General features: G+C 42.9%; 1 protein-coding gene across 2 annotated transcripts in view; it reads right to left on the reverse strand.

Annotated features, from left to right (window-relative positions):
- HAO2 (hydroxyacid oxidase 2) overlaps positions 1,189-19,719 on the reverse strand; it is a 47,181-nt gene continuing 28,650 nt past the window's right edge. Inside the window, exons 1-8 of one of the 2 annotated variants that reach the window (XM_021396873.1) lie at positions 12,720-13,139; positions 10,241-10,394; positions 9,341-9,492; positions 7,698-7,981; positions 7,123-7,338; positions 6,047-6,205; positions 2,795-2,864; positions 1,189-1,479 (exon numbers count right to left, since the gene is read on the reverse strand). In XM_021396873.1, the coding sequence (XP_021252548.1) occupies positions 1,424-1,479; positions 2,795-2,864; positions 6,047-6,205; positions 7,123-7,338; positions 7,698-7,981; positions 9,341-9,492; positions 10,241-10,371 (1,068 nt within the window). In that variant the 5' untranslated portion in view covers positions 10,372-10,394; positions 12,720-13,139 and the 3' untranslated portion in view covers positions 1,189-1,423. Of the gene's footprint in view, positions 1,480-2,794; positions 2,865-6,046; positions 6,206-7,122; positions 7,339-7,697; positions 7,982-9,340; positions 9,493-10,240; positions 10,395-12,719; positions 13,140-19,719 lie in introns of those variants that run through there. The other variant, XM_021396863.1, reaches the window with a different exon arrangement.

A 19,719-nucleotide genomic window follows, 5' to 3' on the forward strand; every position in this document is an offset into this window, starting at 1 on the left:
TAGTATGTTGTAGCTGGAGTATTTGGAAAAGAAAAATGGTGAAAATCGCCTTCTTGGTACTCCAGAGGCTAAAGCTAATTACAAATAGCACAAAAATAAGTTCCACTGCTATGTATAAAAATGAAGCATGCAAACCACTCTACAAGAGCCTGGTGGGAATGTACGCCAGACTGGGAGCATGGAGTCAGACATCAGCTGGAGATAGCAGCCAATTTGAGGAGTTTGGAGGGAGGAGGCTGTGGTCAATTTTCAGAGATCTGCAAATCTCTGTGACACAAGGGGCTTGTGGTATCTGGGGATATATAAAAATAGTAGCCTAGGTGAAAACTGAAATATTTCTGAAGAAAAATTATGGAGAAGGGGGACTGGCAGAGGCAGTGAGACAATGAAAGGAGATGGAATGAGGAACAGAGGGAAAAGAAAGGCTCAGTTGTGTCACTGAAGACTGTGTTCTAAGGAATGCTACTGAAAAGGAAACATCCATGCAAAAGAGGACTAAGAGAAAGCAAACAAAACTCCTGGTTGTTGTTATGGACCCATCACCACCAGTGATGTCCAGTGGGTGGCACAGACAAGGATGTGCTTCCTCATGGGAAGACAAGACACATCTCAGTGACAGAGAACCAATGAGCATGCGTTTCTGCTCCTCAGAGGTGTATGCTGCTTGCGTGGCAGCAGGTCTGGGACTGAAGAGCGTGTATTGCTGAGGTGGCACCAGCCGCTCCTACCTATCTGCAGTAACTCATCCATGGGCAAAGAGACCAGGAAGCCAGCAGTATCTGATCCATTTATCTAATCCATTTATGCACTGCCACAAACTTATGCTGTACTTGGAAGATGCATGGGTCCTGACCACTGTTCTGATGAGTGTACAGTCCACATTAACCATGTGAAGGAGGAGATGAACTCTGCAGGGAGAAGAGCCCATTGCTTTGGTCACTAATCATTTCTCTGCATTTAAAAGAAGACAATACCTTAAAGGGGAGATGGGGTGTCTGTTATCTGATGTGTCTAGCTTCTGCACGTGCTATGAATTCATCCAGGAAAGCCCAGGCTATGGAAGATACAGCCACAATACTGCATGGCATAGAGAAGTATGTTGCTTGAGCTGCAGTCAGACTGCAATCTGTCTGCCGGACAGAACTGATTTTGGGAGTAATGCCCAACACAGGTAATGTCAGGGAATAGTCAGTTTAAATTACATGTATTTAAGCAAGTATGATCTATCTGAAAATAACTCATTTGTCTCAAAAAAGTAAACAGTGATTGCTGCTAATACAGCCTTTCCTAATAGTCTCAAGAGTTTCCTGAAGTCCTTCTCAGACATGTGGTATGTTCAGTATTTTCACTTCTTTCTCTCTCTTCAGTCTGTTGTGCAACCTCAGCCATTGGCTGCTTCTGTTCAGGTGTTGCAGGAGATTGTTTACAGCTTTGAAAACTGAACCAGGTCTTTGCCAATTTCTGAGATGCTGGCACAGCCTGAAATAGATGAAGAAATGAAACACATTGGTGAGTGAGAAAGGTCTGCGGATAAAACTTCTCTGACTCATGGCCTACAGGCCTCATCTTGTGTGAGTTGTGTAGGATAGGCTGGCATCTCAACAGCTCAGGTCCCTGTCAATCAATGGCACCTTCGCCTTTGAGGTTAGGCACTGGGCTTCCAACACAAGAGGAGCTAGACATGGTAAAAAAAAAATAAATAAATAAAAAAGAAGTCCTTACCCCAGTCTGGGCAGGGAACTATCTGATCCAGCCAGAAGTGAAAGTAGACAGAAAGGACAGAGGGCTGAGAGTCAGGTGACTGGAGATGGAGATTTACAGTGTCATTTCATTTGGTCGAATCTGAGTGCATAGTCACTTGCATAGTCCTTCCAAAGGCCCCAGCTAACTACTCTTGATGAGTTTGGTGCCCATTTGCAAGTAAAGAATGAGAGCTTTCTGGAAAAAAAACTTGTAGCAATCTTTACTAGTGAAAAAGTAGCCACTCACAAAAGCAGACTATGAAGAAATCTTCAGTGAGTTTTCAATCCCAGTCTCCTAGTCAGCATTGCTGACCACTTGAGTTTATAGTCACTGAAAAGTGGAAGTCTTTAAAACATGATTAGAATTGCAACAGAACCTTTTTGTTGATGTTTAAATACTTCTGCACTGGACCCTATTGCTCTACTTGTTCATGTATGTAACTGGTATCCAGACTGTGCAAATTTGCTTTTCAGTGTGGGGTCAAACATGGCAGACAGAGGCACAGGTGAGAAACAGAACAAAAGACAATAGTAAAAGCTCGGAGGAGACAACAAAGGATTTAGAGCATGCGGAATGCAGAGATTTGAATCGGTACATATGGACCATATTCTGTAATAGACTGAGAAAAAATCAACGTCCAGTTTTTCTGAATTTTTCATGTGTCAAAAAAAAAAAAAAAAAAAAAAGGCTATATTTTACCCTGGTAAAGATTTAGTGAAATACTGGAGAACATGCAGTTCTCATCAAAACAGAAATTCCAACTTTTGCTCAGCTCTATTTAGCAGTTCTACATTTCATTAATCTAAATTTGATCAGAAGTCTGCTTTAACATACTTCCTTGCAAACTTCATTGCTGTGACACCTCAGATGCAAAGTAGTTTTGCAGGAGCTAAAGCATCATCTTAAATATAGCAACTAGAACCAGCACAATTCACATGGATTCCTTTTCTGTGACCATCAGCCTTCTGATTTTAGATGCCTTGCACATGGAGCTCCAATTACATGCCAAACCTCTGTGTCACCAGTTACAAACCACCTGCCAAATGCTTACCAGCTAAGGCCATTGACAAACGAAACTCATCGTGCAGAATCCTCAGAACATCCTGAAGACCTTCTTCACCCTGCTCCAGCAAAAAAAACAGTCAGGGCAAAAGGAGCACTGGCACAGAGCAGTACCGCAGGATGCTTGCACAGTGAGAGCTGGGACAGTCCTTCAAGGCAGTGCCAATTCCTGTCTCTCAAACAGATGAATGATTAAAATGATATGCTGGACGTGCTCAGCTCATCACAGCTTAATTCAGATGTTTTTCCTTTTGGGATACATCTGAACAGGGAAAGAAAACAAAGCTGTTTATCACTTCTGACATTTTCTAGCTGTTAAGGTTTTTTCTTAGTTTTCAGCTAACCTCCGCCAATGGGCTTGTTTTAAAATGTCAAGCCTTGCAATGCTGACAGTGTTCTATGAAGTAATGAGAGTTTCATGTATAGTAAAGGTTTAAAAATTTTAATTTACTCAGGTATATTTTATGTTTTTATTTCTTGCAATGAAGAATGCTTTAGGTGCAGCCTGTATCACAGATTTCTCATGTCCTCTCTCTATTGTATGCTAGGAAAATGCCACTTAAGAACATTTTTAGAAATACTCCAAGGAATATGATACTAAAACATTGACCTAAAAAAATTAATCCCATCCCTTGTCCGTTTGCATTATGGAAAAATATATGTAGGCACATCACAGCAGCATGAGGCTGCACCTCAAGTACTGCATTCAGTTTTGGGCCTGTCATTGCAAGAAAGACACTGAGGCCCTGGAAAGTGTCCAGAGAAGGGCAGCGAAGTTGTGAGGGGTCTGGAGCACAGGCCTTATGAGTAGAGGCTGAGGGAGCTGGGATTGTTCAGTCTGGAGAAGAGGAGGCTCAGGGGAGACCTTATCGCTCTCTACAGCTACCAGAAAGGAAGTGGTGGCAAGGTGGGCGTCAGCCTCTTCTCCCAGGTAACAGTGATGGGACGAAAGGGAATGGCCTTAACTTGCACCAGGGGAGATTCAGTTGGTGTTAGGAAACATTTTTTCTTGAAAAGAGTGGTGAGGCATTGTACAGGCTGCCCAGGGAGGTGGTGGTGTTACCATCCCTGGAGGTGTTAAAGAAATGTGTAGAGGTGGCACTGAGGGACATGGTTTAGTGGTCATGGTGATGATGGGTTGATGGTTGGACATGATGATATTAGAGGTCTTTTCCAACTTCAGTGATTCTATGACCATATGACTCTGTGATAGGCCCTTTTTTCTATGTTTACTGGCAAAAGAGAGCTGACATCTCTTTCAGATTTCTTGCAAGACTCAAGTAATTTCTTGCTTAAAGCCACAGTAATCACACTATTGGATGAAAGTCTCGTTTCAAAGATGCAAAATGTATCTAGACCATAAAAATGTTGTTTTTTCTTCTCAAGATAAAGCTTTAATGCTGCAATTCATAGGCAAAAAAAAGCCAAAGCATATCAAAGCAAAAAACACTTGTATAGTTACATTTTAAATATTTTGTGTTAACTTTCTGCATCAGAGGCCTGCTTCATGATTCTGGATCATAGCAATATGGTAGTAGTTAAGAAGCAACAAAACTGGAACTGAGAGAGCAGCGGCACACTTAGGCACCTACAGGACTTCTGCTGTGCTCTGCCTTGTCCGAAATGTTGTAAGTATCAATAGAATAAAGTTCCATGTGTATTTCTAAAGAATTCATAACACCGCTATGAAACTTCTGTATCAAAACCATATATTGTTTTTTAGTAAGCTGGCAGCAAATAACATTTTCAGACTCATTTTTATGGCAAATAAGCCTGCCTCCAGTTTTCAAATGCACTGATAGTCCTGATTCCTTCAGTATTTTAACACCAACATTCAACGTCAAGAAATCAGGGCCCACAGAACAATGGTATCGGTTTCAAAATCATATTTTAAATCATAAAATCCAGCGTATTTTTAAATGAAACAAAGTGTCTATGTTTGACTCAATTTGAAGCAATGCCACTTAAAATCCAATTAAAACAAAAAAATACTTAAGATTGAACTGTTTCTGTATGACTGTCAAATAATACCTACAGAGTCTTGGAGAGTTTGAGGAGTAGACATGCAATCTGGGACTGTTCAGTGTAGAGAAGACTCAAGGAAATCCCACCAATGTGTATAAATGCCTGAGGGAAGGGTTCAGTGAAGATGGAGCCAGGCTCTTCGCAGTGGTGTCCAGTGCCAGGACAAGAGGCAATGGGCACAAATTGGTGTCCCTCTGAACACCATAAAGCACTTCTGTGCTTTGCAGATGACGGAGCTCTGGTACAGGTTGCCCAGAGGTTGTGGAGTCTCCTTCCTAGAGATCATAGAATCACAGAATCCCAGAATGGCTCAAAGCCCATCCAGCTCCAACTCCCTGTGGGCAGGGCTGCTACCCACTAGACCAGGCTGCCCAGGGCCCCATCCAACCTGGCCTTGAATGCCTCCAGAGACGGGGCACCCACAACCTCTCCAGGCAGCCTGTTCCAATTCCTCACTGCCCTCTGAGTAAAGAATTTCTTTATAACATCTAACCTAAGTCTCCACTCCTTTAGTTTAAAGATGTTCTTCCTTGTCCTATGACTATCAAAGGTGTAAAAAGTTAGTCTCCCTCCTGTTTATAAACTCCCCTCAAGTACTGAAAGTCTGCAGTGAGGTCTCCCCAGAGCCTTCTCTTCTTCAAGCTGAACAAGCCCACCTCCCTCAACCTTTCTTCATAGGAAAGGTACTCAAGCCCCAGATTGTCTTCCTGGCCCTCCTTTGGACCTGCTTCATCAGCTTCACATCTTTCTTGTATTGAAGAGCCTCAGGCCTGGATGGCCCCACTTCAGGTGTGGCCTCACAAGGACAGAGCAGGGGGAGACAATCACCTCCCTCTCCCTGCTGGCCACCTCTCTTTAGGTGCAGCCCAGGATGAGTTGGCCTTCCGGGCTTCAAGCACACACTGCTGGCTCATATCCAGCTTTTCATTCACCAGGAACCCCAAGTCATCCACAATGAGAGCTGCTCTCAACGAGCTCTTCTCCCGGTCAGTAACCATGTTTGGGGTTGTCCTGATCCAAGTGCAACATCTTGCACTTGGTCTTGTTGGATCTCATTAGGTTCAACAAGATCTCCAGATGCCACATGGATGTGGCCCTGGCACCCGACTCTGGGTGTTGCTGTTGGAGCAGTGATTGGATCAGATGGACCCAGAGGGACCTGCCAACGCCAACAATTCTGTGATTCCTTGATACAGACTCAAACCTCATTACTCACCTTGTAAGCCAGACCCCATAAAGCTGGTCTTCCAATAAAGACGCATTTTGCTCCCAGTGCCAGTGCTTTCAATACGTCGCTTCCCTTACGTATACCACCATCTAAATAAACTTCAACTCTGCCTCGTACTGCCTCCACAACTTCAGCCAGAGCATTTATCTGCAAAGAAGAAGCCACTTGCAACTTGGGCTCATCTTTTGGGTCCAAGTCAAAGAGGTGATATCCCCCACAGACAGACAGATATACTACTTACTGTTTTGTCTGTGCATGTAAGAAACTTTACATGGGCATCATTTCCATTATTATGTCTATAACATTTAGAAAATTATTTATTTATTATCACCCTTGACATAGAAGAGAATTTCCTGGCACCAGTTTTATTTTACAGAGGAAAACAGAAAAAAAGTCTGAAAGAATATGATACTACGCAATACAGACATGTAAATTAAGAACAGTTGGAAAAATGGAAACCAAATTAAAACAGTGAAGTAGACATAAGTCCAACAAACCATTATTTCTTTGTATGGATTAAAAAGTAGGAGAATTTGTCTCTGGATAAATTACTCTTTTTTTTTCCTGGCTTCATAAAGTCAGTAGATTCCTATTTAGACTTGAGTCTGCAAATACGTAAACAGATCTCTCACTAAGTCTAGTTGCACTGTTTGTGCATATTTTGGCATATATGAACAATGAGAGTACATTATTCTCTCATTTACACATTCTTGGTTCCAGAGCTTCATTTTATTTTTGATGCAGTGTATAAAGAATATGCGTGCGCTGCACCAGCTCATGAAGAAAATTTTTATTAAGTTAGGCCAGCAGTTTTGCTGCAGTAATGTGAGCTCAGTGCTGGTTAAAGACCATTCCTGAGACACTGAGGAAATACTTGATTAAGGCAGCCCATGCAGAGGCAAGCACTTCACTTGCTTAAATCTGTAATACGTCTGCATATGTCCACAGGTATGCAGCAAACACACAAGTCTACCAGAAGCACATTTACTAAGATTTGTGTGCCAGTAGCCAAGTTAGCACAAACATGCACACAATACTCATGGGACATCCATTTTCTCACTTACAGTGGCAGGTGTTCCATCCAGTTGCCTTCCACCATGGTTGGAGACGATAATTCCCTGAACTCCGTGCCTCACTGCCAGCTCTGCATCTTCTTTTGTCAAGATCCCTTTGATGACAATGGGCAGGTGAGTCAGGCTCTGCAGCCAGCAGATATCATCCCAGGTGACCGAAGGATCCAGGCTGTTTGGTGGCAGTCCATACTCAGATCGGTCATCTCCCTGCATCCATGAAACAGAAGAAAACCTCATCTGAACTGTAACAACACAGAGATTTGAAGTCTTTCCCTGCCCTAAAAGGGATTAATTAAACCTCTAGCAATCATATTCCTCAGTGTCATAAAGCATGCATTTCTAGGTGACAACAATGAGGATGGAAATCAGTGTCTCTGAGGAAGCTGCACTGGGATGTTAAAGCCAGCAGCCAGGCTGGCAGGAGGTCAAGCTAGAAGGCTGCAGAAAAAGGAGGGGAGAAGCTATGCCCCAGATGCAGCAGATACTGAAGCGGCAGTTACCCAGTGGTTTTGTCTCATGTGGTGCACACAGCACAAGGAATGAAAGAAGGAGATCATTTCACAAACCTCAAAGGCTCCCTCCAAGTTCTTCAATTTCATGTGGGGAGGAAGTCGGAAGCCATTACGGACATCATTGCGCCTTTTGCCAGTGTAGGGCAGATCCGCGGTGAGGACGAGGCCCTGGAAGCCCAAGGCCTCCGCCTGTTGGACCAAATGCCTAGAGACTGCCCTGTTGCGGTGGATGTAGAGCTGGAACCATCGAAAACCACCAGGAGCAGCTGCAGTGATCTCCTCCAGTGAGCAGGTAGAGTAGGTGCTGGCAATGTAACAGGTGCCCATTGCTTTGGCCGCTTTGGGAGGTATTGAAAAACTATCAGAATGAAGGTCACTAGAGCATCCTAGCCAGACAATGGCTATGATTTTCTTTTTGCACATTGTTTACAGAGAAAACCTGAACTCCTGTTGTTTGTATATCCTACCAAAGATAGGGATCTGCCAGCTGGCAAATACATCTCAGAGATTAAAAACAGCTGTATTTGCCACATGCTGTTGTAGGATCATGGTTAAGGAATTAAGGTAAATTACCAACTGTTGCTTTCATTTTTCAAACTCAGGACAAGGGAGGTAATTGTTCTCTGCTCTGCCCTGGTGAGGATCCATCTGCAGAACTGCATCCAGACCTGGGTCTTCCAGTACAAGGAAGGATTAGGAGTCATTGGAACAGGTCCAGAGGAGGGCCATGAAGACGATCAGGGGGCTGGAGCACCTCTTCTGTGAGGAAAGGTTAAGGGAGCTGGGCTTGTTCATTCTGGAGAAGGCTGTGGGGAGAGCTCATTGTGGCCTTCCAGGACATAAAAGGATGGAAGACCAATTTTTACACAATCTCATAGTGGCAGGAAAAGGAGAGTAGTATTAAACTAAAAGAGGGGAGATTTAGCTTAGATGTTAGGAAGAAATTCTTTACTCAGAAGGCGCAGGCTGCCCAGAGAAGCTCCCATCACCGGAGGTGTTCAAGGCCAGGTTGGATGGGGCCCTGGGCAGCCTGAGCTGGTGGGAGGTGTCCATGTTCAGAGAAGGGGGGATTGGAAATGGATGATTTTTAAAGATCCCTTCCAACTGAAGGCATTCTATGATTCTATGATTTAAGTAGCTTTTTAAAAAGCAGGATCTTCATCGTCATGTATGCTTCCTTGTGGGAATGCACACACAAATACTCTCAGTGTGCACAGAAATGCACACAGGAAAAGAAATACTTGTTGGGGTTAGCTCTCCAAACTTAACATATGATTAGGCTGAGAGGCTTTGCTTTTCTCCAAGGCTGACACTGTTCTGACCAGCACCGAGGAATTTGCAGGCTGAGCCTTGTCCATCACTTTATGTCCTATCTAGAGCCCCTGGCACTGAAGACCTGTGTGGTTCTTTGGTGTAGCCCAGCAACGTGTCCACAGCCTCTGACTCAAGTCTGCAATATGGGGCTGATCTGGTAACAGTGGCAGCTAGAGAAGTGCAGCAGTAAGTGGCTTCTCATGCACACTGTGTCACCAGACCCTAGTGGGTCATCTACAACAAGGGCTAGGTCATTCACAGACAAGGGTGAAAGAACGTTTGCCCTTTGGAATCTGAACACTTTGCTCAGTCATACTCCAGACTATCCTAACAGCTTCTCACCTGTGAAGCTGGAAAAACAGGATAGCAAAACAGAAGAGTACCTCTGGCTGTGCTTTTCTCTCCATCAGGCCACGCCAGCTGGTGGAAGCCAGTCGGGGCGATTCCTACTGGAAAGCTGATTTCAGTCCCCAGGATTTTAGTCCTAGTGTCCAGCATAGATACATCTCGCAGCATACGTGGCCGAAAACAAATCCTGCAAGGCAACAGAAATAAAACACCCTTCAGGATGGTAGCTGCCTGGTGGCTTTTCTGCTTTTGAAGTTGTATGGAAACCAGGTCAACATTTACCTATTGAAATGCAGCAATCTGAGCTAATAAAGAAATCAGCACACAAAAAAAGCTCTTCATCCTTTTTCTTGCTTTCAGAGGTCAATTCAACTAGCAGTTCTGCCACTGCCACCTGTCATTAATCCCATACTCCTGCCCATTGTCTGCAGTACTTCATTTCTACACTCCCCACTTCAGATTGCCATGGTTTACCTCCCTTGTTCTCCTGTTGTCCATCCCACAGATTATTTCTACTTGCAGTCTAGCCCCAAGTCTCTGTCTTTCACTTATCATTCTTGCCTGTACTCATTGTACATTGTACCTGACCTCACTGTCCACAGCATGTTTTCCAAATCTCACACTACTTACATGTCAGCTTCCTCTTACTGGCCACATGCTACCCATTGCATCTCATTCTGTTGTAGCCACACATCCTCTTTCCTGCCACACCACTCCACACCACACCAACCACACCATTTGCCTGCATCCTCAGCATCCCTTGTGTCTTACGCAATTTGAGCCTTATGCAGGCTAGCATCATAGCACACAGCATACGTTATTCAGATAAGAGCAGGTAGGGTGTTAGGAATCTTTGCTTATGAAATCCAAACACTTGTACATGAATGTAGTTTAAAAGTTGCCTGCACAACACCCCCACTTCTTCCCCACATTACCTTTTATATGCCAGGATGTTTTCATCTCGGGTGTTACATTCATCTGCTCCTGCTGCAAAGAAATCCCAAGCAATCTTAGGTAAATATTTTTTAGCATAAGCTTCAAAGTCCGACAGACACACCATAGCCATTGCAGACAGATGCTCTGGGAAGCCTGGAGAAAAGAATAGCATGGAAATTAGATTCTTGAACTGTTATTCTCTCTTCCAGAAACTTCAGTGTCATTTAATGAAAACCTTGGCCCCCTCTGTCTTGTAGCTTCTCCCTTTCTATTTGGCCTGGTGTGCCAAATACATAACTGGCAAAGGACAGACATCACACAACACATGCTGGCCTGCAATATGTTTGGCTGACTTATAAATGCCCAGTGGCCTCAATAGTCAGGAAACATTCCTGTTGGGAACAAAGAGCGTGACTGAGGCAGCTCTAATGATGAGGATAGTCTTGAGGTAGTACTGCTTCACTTGACACTGGCCCCTGAGCACATTTAATTTATCCACATAACATCCTAAATGTCCTGTACTTGTGTCCCAAAATACTGACAAGGCTGCTCTTACGCAAGTTTAGAGTCCTGAGGTGATGCGTTGAGTTTGCCCTGATCTTTTTTGAAATATAAGCCCAAAATGACATAAATGCCTGCTTAGTTGTCACAGAATCATGGCAGAGTGAGCAAAAATAAGGGACTTTTCTGGAAGTCAGCTAATACAACCTCCCACATAAAATGTTTTTGAAAGATATATCTGAGTCATCAAGATACATCTGCTTGCTGAACATGGTCTGTGGTATGTTCTGTCTCCCGTATACATCATTTACGTGGCTGATACTTATTTGGGCATTTCCTAAAATGTAAAGTCTTGATCTTGCAAGTGTGATGACCTCAAGAATCTCCACAAAATTACAGGAGCTAAGAGCAGACTCTGGTCTTTTGCGTGTTAAGATTCCTCTTGAATCAGAACTTCTTTCCAACTCCAGTTATTCCTTATTCAGGCTATGATTATCCAGTGCAAATAACTATTCCATCTAATTGCAGGCAAATCTTTGTCTGTCCTCTGCCCTACTATATAGAAAACTGGCAGATGCAGACATGAGGGTAGGAAGAAGCTTGCATCTTTATGCGTCTCTTTATTCTATCTTAATGTACAGAAGCCTAAAGAGTCACTTTAAGTCCCCTGCTATTTTAAGACACAGCAGTTATCTAATTCCATCATAAATTCCATCTTAAAACTCTCTGGATTATTTATTCCAGTAAATCTCCTCAAAGGCAGTCCCATAACATCATTTGCTGGATTCCCTCAGGACAGCTGCCTGACCAAACAATTATGAAGTGCAGTGACTAAGTGCACGCCCATAAAATTCAGAAGCATGTAAATACAGAGCCTACATCTATCCTGCTCCAGCATGAACGCATTGCAAAACTACATCCAGACTCACTGTCAAGGTCATAGTTGGGGAAAAAACACAAAGTATTTTCTGCTGATCTTCAGTTCTCTTTTGTAACAAATACCTTCTGGGTTGCATTGCATACTAGAGCACAGATACACACTAAAAACAGAGCATACAAAATTTGGACAAACTGACAAAAACCAAATTCCACAACATGAAACATAATTCTAAGTACTGCCCTCGATCTTTCAGGGAATAGAAGAGACATTGTGTGGCCCAGATGTCTCATCAAAGCAGCAGAAGTGCTGACTATTAAGTGCCTGCTTTTACACACTTGTGATCTCACTAGGTCTAAAAACTGTGCAAATTCATGTTTTAGCCAACTGTACCCATACACAAGGAAACATGTAAAGAACACAAGACAAAATCAATCTGCTGTATTGTTTGTTGCAATTACTTCCATGGTTCTGATTAAATAGGTATTATTCAAGGTATATGAAAGCATCAAGTTTTAAAACAGCTGTGGTTTTGGTCTGATTTCCCTGCAAATGTGCAGGAAGAAGTAAATATCCTAGTTTCCAGGATTAACCTCCCACAGCAGATTATCAGAGCCTCAAACTTCTCCAAAACATGTCCCATGATTCTGAGGTTGTGCACTCCTGACACAAGTATAGTCATAGATTAATTACATTAAACCAGCCTGTGTGTATCTCACTGACTGAGACACCAGTGTATACACTTGAAAATTAGGACTTAATTCTCTGCTAGCAAAAAGGCAAAGATGAGGGAATCCCTGGAAGAAGACTGACTGATTTCTTCAGTGTTGTTTTGTCCATCCTTGCAGGTATCAGGTGTCAGGTGGTGAAAGGATCCCAAGCCCTCTATGTACATCTTCATGACATTCAACCACAGCCAAGAGCACAAGATTTCATGTGCCCTATAACTTGATATACCATAAATCACATAACATGATTTTTGCTCTACCTTCACTTAGGAAGGCCAAAATCAGGAAGCACAAAAAGATAAATCAAGCAGAATAAATGGGAATTTTAAGCAACCCAGACCCAATCTTTGCTGTCTCTCATGTAAGACTTACGTTGGGTTTTAGAGTGAGCAGCAGTGAGATCCTCAGTTTCAAGGCAGTTTACAAGCAGGATGCAGAGAAGGTCTTTTGACTGAGCTTCTAATTTTTCTGTTGTCAATAAGCAACCACAAGAGATTAAAGCTCAATCCTGCAATAAACTTTGTACTGTTTGTATAACACTAATGTTTGGCTATCAGATCATTCAAAAAAAAAAAAAAATGTTTCACCTTGTCTACATAGCAATTGCCTGGGAAGCAGCACTGGAGCTGTGTTCTTTGGCAGTGGCTGAGGGTTGTGCATTCCCCTAGGGATGCAACAGTATTTCTGGGATAGATTTGTTGTGTTTTCCCACTGTGGCCGACAAAAGCTTTGTCCTCAAGTCCGCAGATAATTTGATCCTATCTGTGCAATAAACACCACTCAAAAAGGTGGTAAAAGATGGTATTCAAGGCCACAGAGCCTTGAATCTTTACCCCAATATGTGGAGGAGACATTTTCTGCTTCCTACATAGAATAGTTTGAGTTGATCTGTAAAGATCATCTAGTCCAACTCCCCTCCAATGAACAGTGAATAAGTAAAGTAGCCTATCTTCTACCGTTTTTACACTCTTGTGACCCACTTGCTGTCCCTCTGGGCTTTGTTCCCTCAGCCACCTCCCAGGAGTTCTGTTTGTCCTCTCCCTTTCTGTTCCTGGGAACTGGTGAGCCTTCTCTGTGCTTCCCTCCCTCTCTGCTGCTGAGCACTACAAACCAGCCCTGAGGTGCCAACAGATTTATGATATTGACTTAAATTTGCAAGATACGAAAAGTAAACATTGGACAGTTTTCGTTGTTTTTTAGTGTTTTGGGTTCATGTTTTCAATTCTTCCATGGAAGCATGAGAGCTTGAAACTTACGTTTTTTCTAACTGAAAACTGAGGTGCTTTTTTCCCCCATAAGCATGTGATATGATACCAGGCGCAGAAATTGAAACAGAGTCTTGTGCAAACATTCTTTAAGTCCTACCAGCCTTATCCTCCCAGCCCAAGCAGCACAGCAGAGGCAGTGAGCGGGCCAAAGGATGGGGAGAACTGGAGGCTGAGCAGCACTGCAACCTCAGGGGCTGCTCTCCAAGGGGCTGCTGTGATCCAGAACTGCAGATCTAAATCTACACCACGGCACTACTTCTGCAGCTGCAGTGAGCATTTGTTCTACTATTAGATGTATTCAAGATGCTCTGCCCAAACTCTACCAGGCACGATCATCCAGACCATTGTCTTTAAAAGCTTTTTTAAAAATTCTGCCTTTGGAGCTTATTATCTACTGACAGCACCGTGAAGCTTCTGGCATTTGGCTATCAATAGACTTATTACGAATGAGACAAGATCCATGCTTAGCCTGAGTGCCGATGAGCATCTCGTTTTGCTTTCCTGCCCAGAAAAACCCACTTAGCATGACATTCAGCATGACTTCTGGAAAAAAATAGCATAACACCGTCTGTAGTTTCAACACACCGAAAAATGCATGCCTGGGAAGTCCTGTGACCACTCTTCTTTCCACTAGATGTCAGCTTTGGGTCATGTATATCAAGTTATGCTGGTAATAACGAAAATACACCATCAGTCCTCCATGGCCTGCCAGGCACTCAGAACTGATAGAATCATACCACGAGACTGCCTGCTAATATGCTTGGAAATATCTTTGTTTTATGGTTGGAAATCCTCATTCTCTTTGTTTTATTCTTAACATTTTCTGATGCACAGCACAGCAATAAATGTAGCTACATCTGGTCTGGCCTGATTTTCACTTCAGACTACAAGTGATCTGTGGGGCCCTTGTCATATTCGTCACCGTGCTGATCTCAGTTCCCCTCTCCTCTAGGGATGCAGATTGCAGCCAATTTACCAAACCATAAAGTTTATAGTCTCTTGGTTCTCATCATTTTGCATGAATTAAAGATTGTTTGTAGCTATTGTACTTTGGTTCAGAATCTCTACTTTTGTACTGCAACTTTTAGGAGATGGTACATCTGGACGTATTTATTTCTTTCAACAATGGACTCAATTCAAAATAGCAATGACTCCGTGTCCCATAAGTAGCATTTTCTCTGTTGCTTCTGATTTAGCTGGGAAACTCTAAAGTTCTAAGGAAATCAAAGTTTGCCACAGAGATAATATCTATTACTCAAGCTCCTTCTATATAATTGAAAAAAAAAGTGGACAAGTTTTAAAGTTCTGGAGGCTGTTCACTGAAGTGCAATAAAAGACTTAAAAAGACTCTCTACAAATTTAACTGGAAGCCTTCCTTGCTGCCTTCTTCAGAGAAGTAAAGAACGCAATATACAAAATACTCACACATCTGGTCCAGCCTTGCAGGTAGAGCATCAAGCCGTCAACGGCCAATGCTTGTTTTTTCCACAGACCTGCACAGCTGGGGTTTTGCAGCTGCTTACTTTTAATAGTAACAGAGTCAAAGGCTTGTGAGCCCAAACGCAGAGATCCCATGTAAATCTGTGTTCAAATTCCTGCTACAATCATGATGCTCATTACTCTGGTTGGTGATATTTGTTTGCTTTTCACAGATGGCAAATTGCCATGGCTTAAGCTGACATCCATCTCCCTGACACATCCACCAGTGGTGGGGTCAGCTTAGGACTTCACAACACTTCGGTGAAGGATCTGGGGAAGGATAGAGGAGAAAAATAACTCTAAGCAACATAAACCAGATCACATAGCAGTTTGCATACAGTCACCACTGGTTTTCCTTATCAGATGTGTTTCTTGGGCAGATGCCCCATGTTTGGAAGGAAAACTCTTTTTGTGTGCATGTCAGTCATGCGAGGAAGCTCTCCCAAAATTAAATATTTAAATAGCCACCCTTCTATTAGAGGTGGAGATGGCAACAAATGTTGCATTTAGCGTCGCCTAACGCTTTTGATTATAAGATCCAGTTTTTGGTTGCTTTTAATTTGGGCAGAATTTTTTTTGGGAACGCTTCACTGAAAGCTGGTCAGCAACTTCCAAGAATGAGGTTAGGGAAAAATGGTGATTGGCCTATGCTGAAAATGTCTTGCAGTGATTTCACTGCAGAACATAGGCAGTTCAGTGCTCATGCAGGGGACTGAAATTAGCGGGGGCTGATCCCTGGGGGCATCAGTGTGTACTTGCTGGCCATATGAGAAACCAACCAGATCTGGCCTAGCTGTAAATCACTGTGTTCTGCTCACACATGCTTAGCAGAGCTTGTCTGAAATCCAGATGTTGTCTTTACTGCAAACTTGTTGAGGGCAGAGCATGCTTCTGCCCAGGGCCAAATAAACTCGAACAGTCCCAAACATAAGCACAGAGTAGAGAGCTGCCTCCCTCATGCCACCTGTGCTGGGATTCAGCCTTACTTAACACTGGAGGGGAGAAGAGAAAGAAAACGTTTCAAAACTGAGTTGCAGAGCAGCCCATGGATCCAGACTGGATGGGATGGGGCAGAGGTAACCAGATAAGAGACAAAGCAGGTAGGAGTACAATAGGGTGGGAACAGGGCAGGATGGCAGGATTTCAGGGGGACAGAAGAATTTGGAGAAGGGAAAAAATTAGGAGACAGGCAGATGAGGACAGTCTATGACACACTGAGCATAAAGGAGGCTACCAAATATTTGGTTGATCTTTCTGTAACCACTTCCATCTCTGAAACCCATAAGAGAGCTTGATTTATTCTCAGTGTTACTCTGCAGAATGGCATATAGCTATGAAGCCCTTGGGGAAAATATGTCTCATCTACCTCCAGTGTTAGAGGCTCAAAAAGGAAAAGTGCCCCCTGCTGGTAGATGGCTCCACTATGGGTGTCTGGAAGCCAACCATATAAAGTCTCACACCTCTGGTGCACTGTTATACATGAGATAAAACGTAATTTCTGAGCTTTTCTTTTGGGCTTACCTAACATGCTTCTATGTGCCCTAACAATGAGTTTTCACATAAGACATCTGCATTTTACTTTGACAGCGGCAGCAGTGTTAGAGAGGGTCTGAAACAGGTCATGTTTAGTCAGCACACAGCAGGGAGCACAGAGGAAAGATCAGCTAAAGCAGGGACAACAGGGCACAGCACAGTGAAGTGCCACATTGAAAAGATAGATTGGGTATGAAAGGAAAGGCTGAGGTTAGAATCCTCAGCCAGTTAATCGCTAGTGATGCTGTGTCAGCACTGCCTCCCCACTTCCAATCTGTGAGCACTTAGAGCTGTTCCTGAGGTGCCCTGCTCCTATCCTCTGTGCTCCGGGGGGAGCCTATCCTTCCTCCCACACTATATCCCTCTTGCCCTCTTTGGATTAATTCTCCAGGTGACCCTTTTCCATAGAGATACTGGAGTTGCACACTGACAGACCTCTTCACCAGCAATACCAGATCAGGCCAAAATGGCATTATGTTGAGATGAGAGATCAGAGAGGAGAGTCGCTTCCCATAGCACAAGGCATCATGGGCTGCAGGTGGCAGGGAGGGAGTGCATAAGCAGGGTCACAAACAATATACAGCCATACAAAATGATTTCAGAAAGTGGTTCGAAAGTCATTTAAGTATTGCTGGGAACTAGTGAGGGAGGTGGGACAAGGGCTGTCTGTTCTCAGTACAAACATATACAGAACCTCATGTTGGACACACATCTATCTCCAAGCAAATAAACTCACAAATAAAGGCTAGTAGAGTACAACTTGCAGCATGTATGTAAAATAAGGAGAAAGGTGTGAAGTCTGCAAGAGAAAACATAGTGCTGCTGCACACTGTTTCCCAGAGCACTCTTTAGCCCTCAGGAGTTGCTGCCAAAGCTGCCTCCAAAAGCGCTGAGCTGACACAAAGTAGGAGAGCAGAGGAGCTCAGGCATGACTCAGTCTTGGGTTTTCCTCTTGGTTTACATGCGCAGCTGTCCTTTAAGCCAGAGTCATATGTTATGACATTAACCACGCTACACCCTTAAGTAGGGTTGGTTACAGCTTATTTTGTCTAAAACTTTACTTGGCCCATTAGGCCAGTTAGGATTGTGTAGACAACAACCTTTCTCTTTCTTCATTATCTTTCTTTTTTTTTTTTTCCCCAGTTACCATTGTACTGGAAGTGAAAGAAGCAACTCTCTCAAATCTACAGATTACCACAGAAGTGGAAACAAGAAGCGCCAGGGAGTTGCACCCACACAAGAGGAAGAACACTCTGGGCTTGTTGCCCCATTTCCACCTTATAAGCTGGGCAAAGTACTCCCAAGTTCCATCTGCAGTGGGAATGATTCTACCATTTGACCACTACACAGGAATCAGTGAGAACTGAGTCTTCATCTGCTGTGGCACACTCATCACAGAAAAATAGAGAAATAGGGCTGAGAGAAGGCCAGAGAGGCCATTTAGTCCACTTCTCTTCCTGAAATCAGATTCACCCAAACCTGTGCCAGTCTCCACTGATGGAGATTCCACATCTTCCAAAGAAAACTTGTTTGTCCTTTATTACCCTTAACACAAGGAAAATGTACAGAGGTATCACCTGGATCTCTACTGCCATAGTTTAAATTATTACTCACTCCCAGCAGACACAGAGAAAGACTTGCTCTCTTTCTCTTTATATCTATGTTTAAAGTACTTAAAGATGATTACTGAGTATCCATTCCTTTTTCTCTTTTCTAGACCAAGCTATGCAAGTTCCTTCAGCCTTTCCTCATAAGCCACATTTTTTACACTTCTGGTCATCCTGACATCTCTCCTATAGACTCCAGCCACTCCACATTCTCCCTTAATTAAAGCACCAGAAACTGGATGTGATCCTCCAGCCAGGTGCTCTGCTGCCCTTATCTGAATCAGAGCATGAAAAGTATGCCAATAGTCCTGTTTATTCAGCTGTGAAGATAGAAAAATATTTTTGTATTCATTACTCTGCATTATGTTCCTTAGTCATTTCTTCAGATGTACCATTCCATCCAAAGATAAAAGAACCAAACCTTTTTGTTCATCTCTTCCAGACAAAGTAATTTCATTGCTTTTCCAACTCATATCCTTACTAAAGCTAAAATACATTTCTGCTATTCTCCCTTATCCATAGTTACTCTCATAGAGGCATATTAGATGGGTTTGAAATGATTTGTTCTTGATAGACTAATACTGGATGTTACTCACTTTGCAGTTAACTTCTGAAGGCTCAGTGATCATTTCCTCTGCCCCCTCATCATTTGAAAAAAATAGTAAGAGGCAACACATTTGTCTCTGTACTCCGCGATTCCTCAAAGATAACAGCTAATAGTTCTGGCGTTGCTTCAGACACTTCTCCTGGTCTCCTAGGAGGAATTTCATCAAGTCCAGCTGATTTGAAAACATCCAACATATCTAACTCTCTGGAATGATACTGCTTGGTTTTGGAGAACACTGAAAACATTCTCAGACATACTTAGCAAAATAAAGGTCCTAGATAGAATTCTGAAATGAAAATACTCCCTTACCAGATGGAAAAACTAAGTAGCTGGAAAAGCCGACAGGTGTGGAAAAGCCCAGATTCAGCAGGAGTTACCCTTATGAGGAAAAAAAAAAAAGGGCAAGTTCTAAATTCTCAAAGAAAGCATAATTCAGAAGATGCAAGTAATCCAGCAGGGAATTGAAAGCACATATATTGTTTTTTATACAAGGTGCCAAAAAAAAGAAACAAAGAAAAACACTCAGTTCTACACAGTGTTTGAAATCCATGAAATAAGATGAGGAACCAGAATGCCTAATCAATATTCAGACATTGCTACATCAGGCATATTAGAGTTTTTGGGAAAGACAATGGGACACTAATATCAAGATACAAACTACACAGTAAAAATAAAATGTTCCAGTGGCAGAACAGTGATCTGCCCTTCTGAAAGTTCAGCATCATGCTGAATTTGTAAGCTAATCAACTCAATGTGTAACACAGTGTCTATACAGATTGAAATTCCAGGACTAAGTATGAAGAATACAGGTAGGATAGATAATGTTACTGACCAAGGACAATAAAATGCCTTGAATTCAGTAAGGTGAAGGAGATCAG

The sequence above is a fragment of the Numida meleagris genome, chromosome 1, assembly GCF_002078875.1.
Source record: "Numida meleagris isolate 19003 breed g44 Domestic line chromosome 1, NumMel1.0, whole genome shotgun sequence".
Lineage (NCBI taxonomy): Eukaryota > Metazoa > Chordata > Aves > Galliformes > Numididae > Numida > Numida meleagris.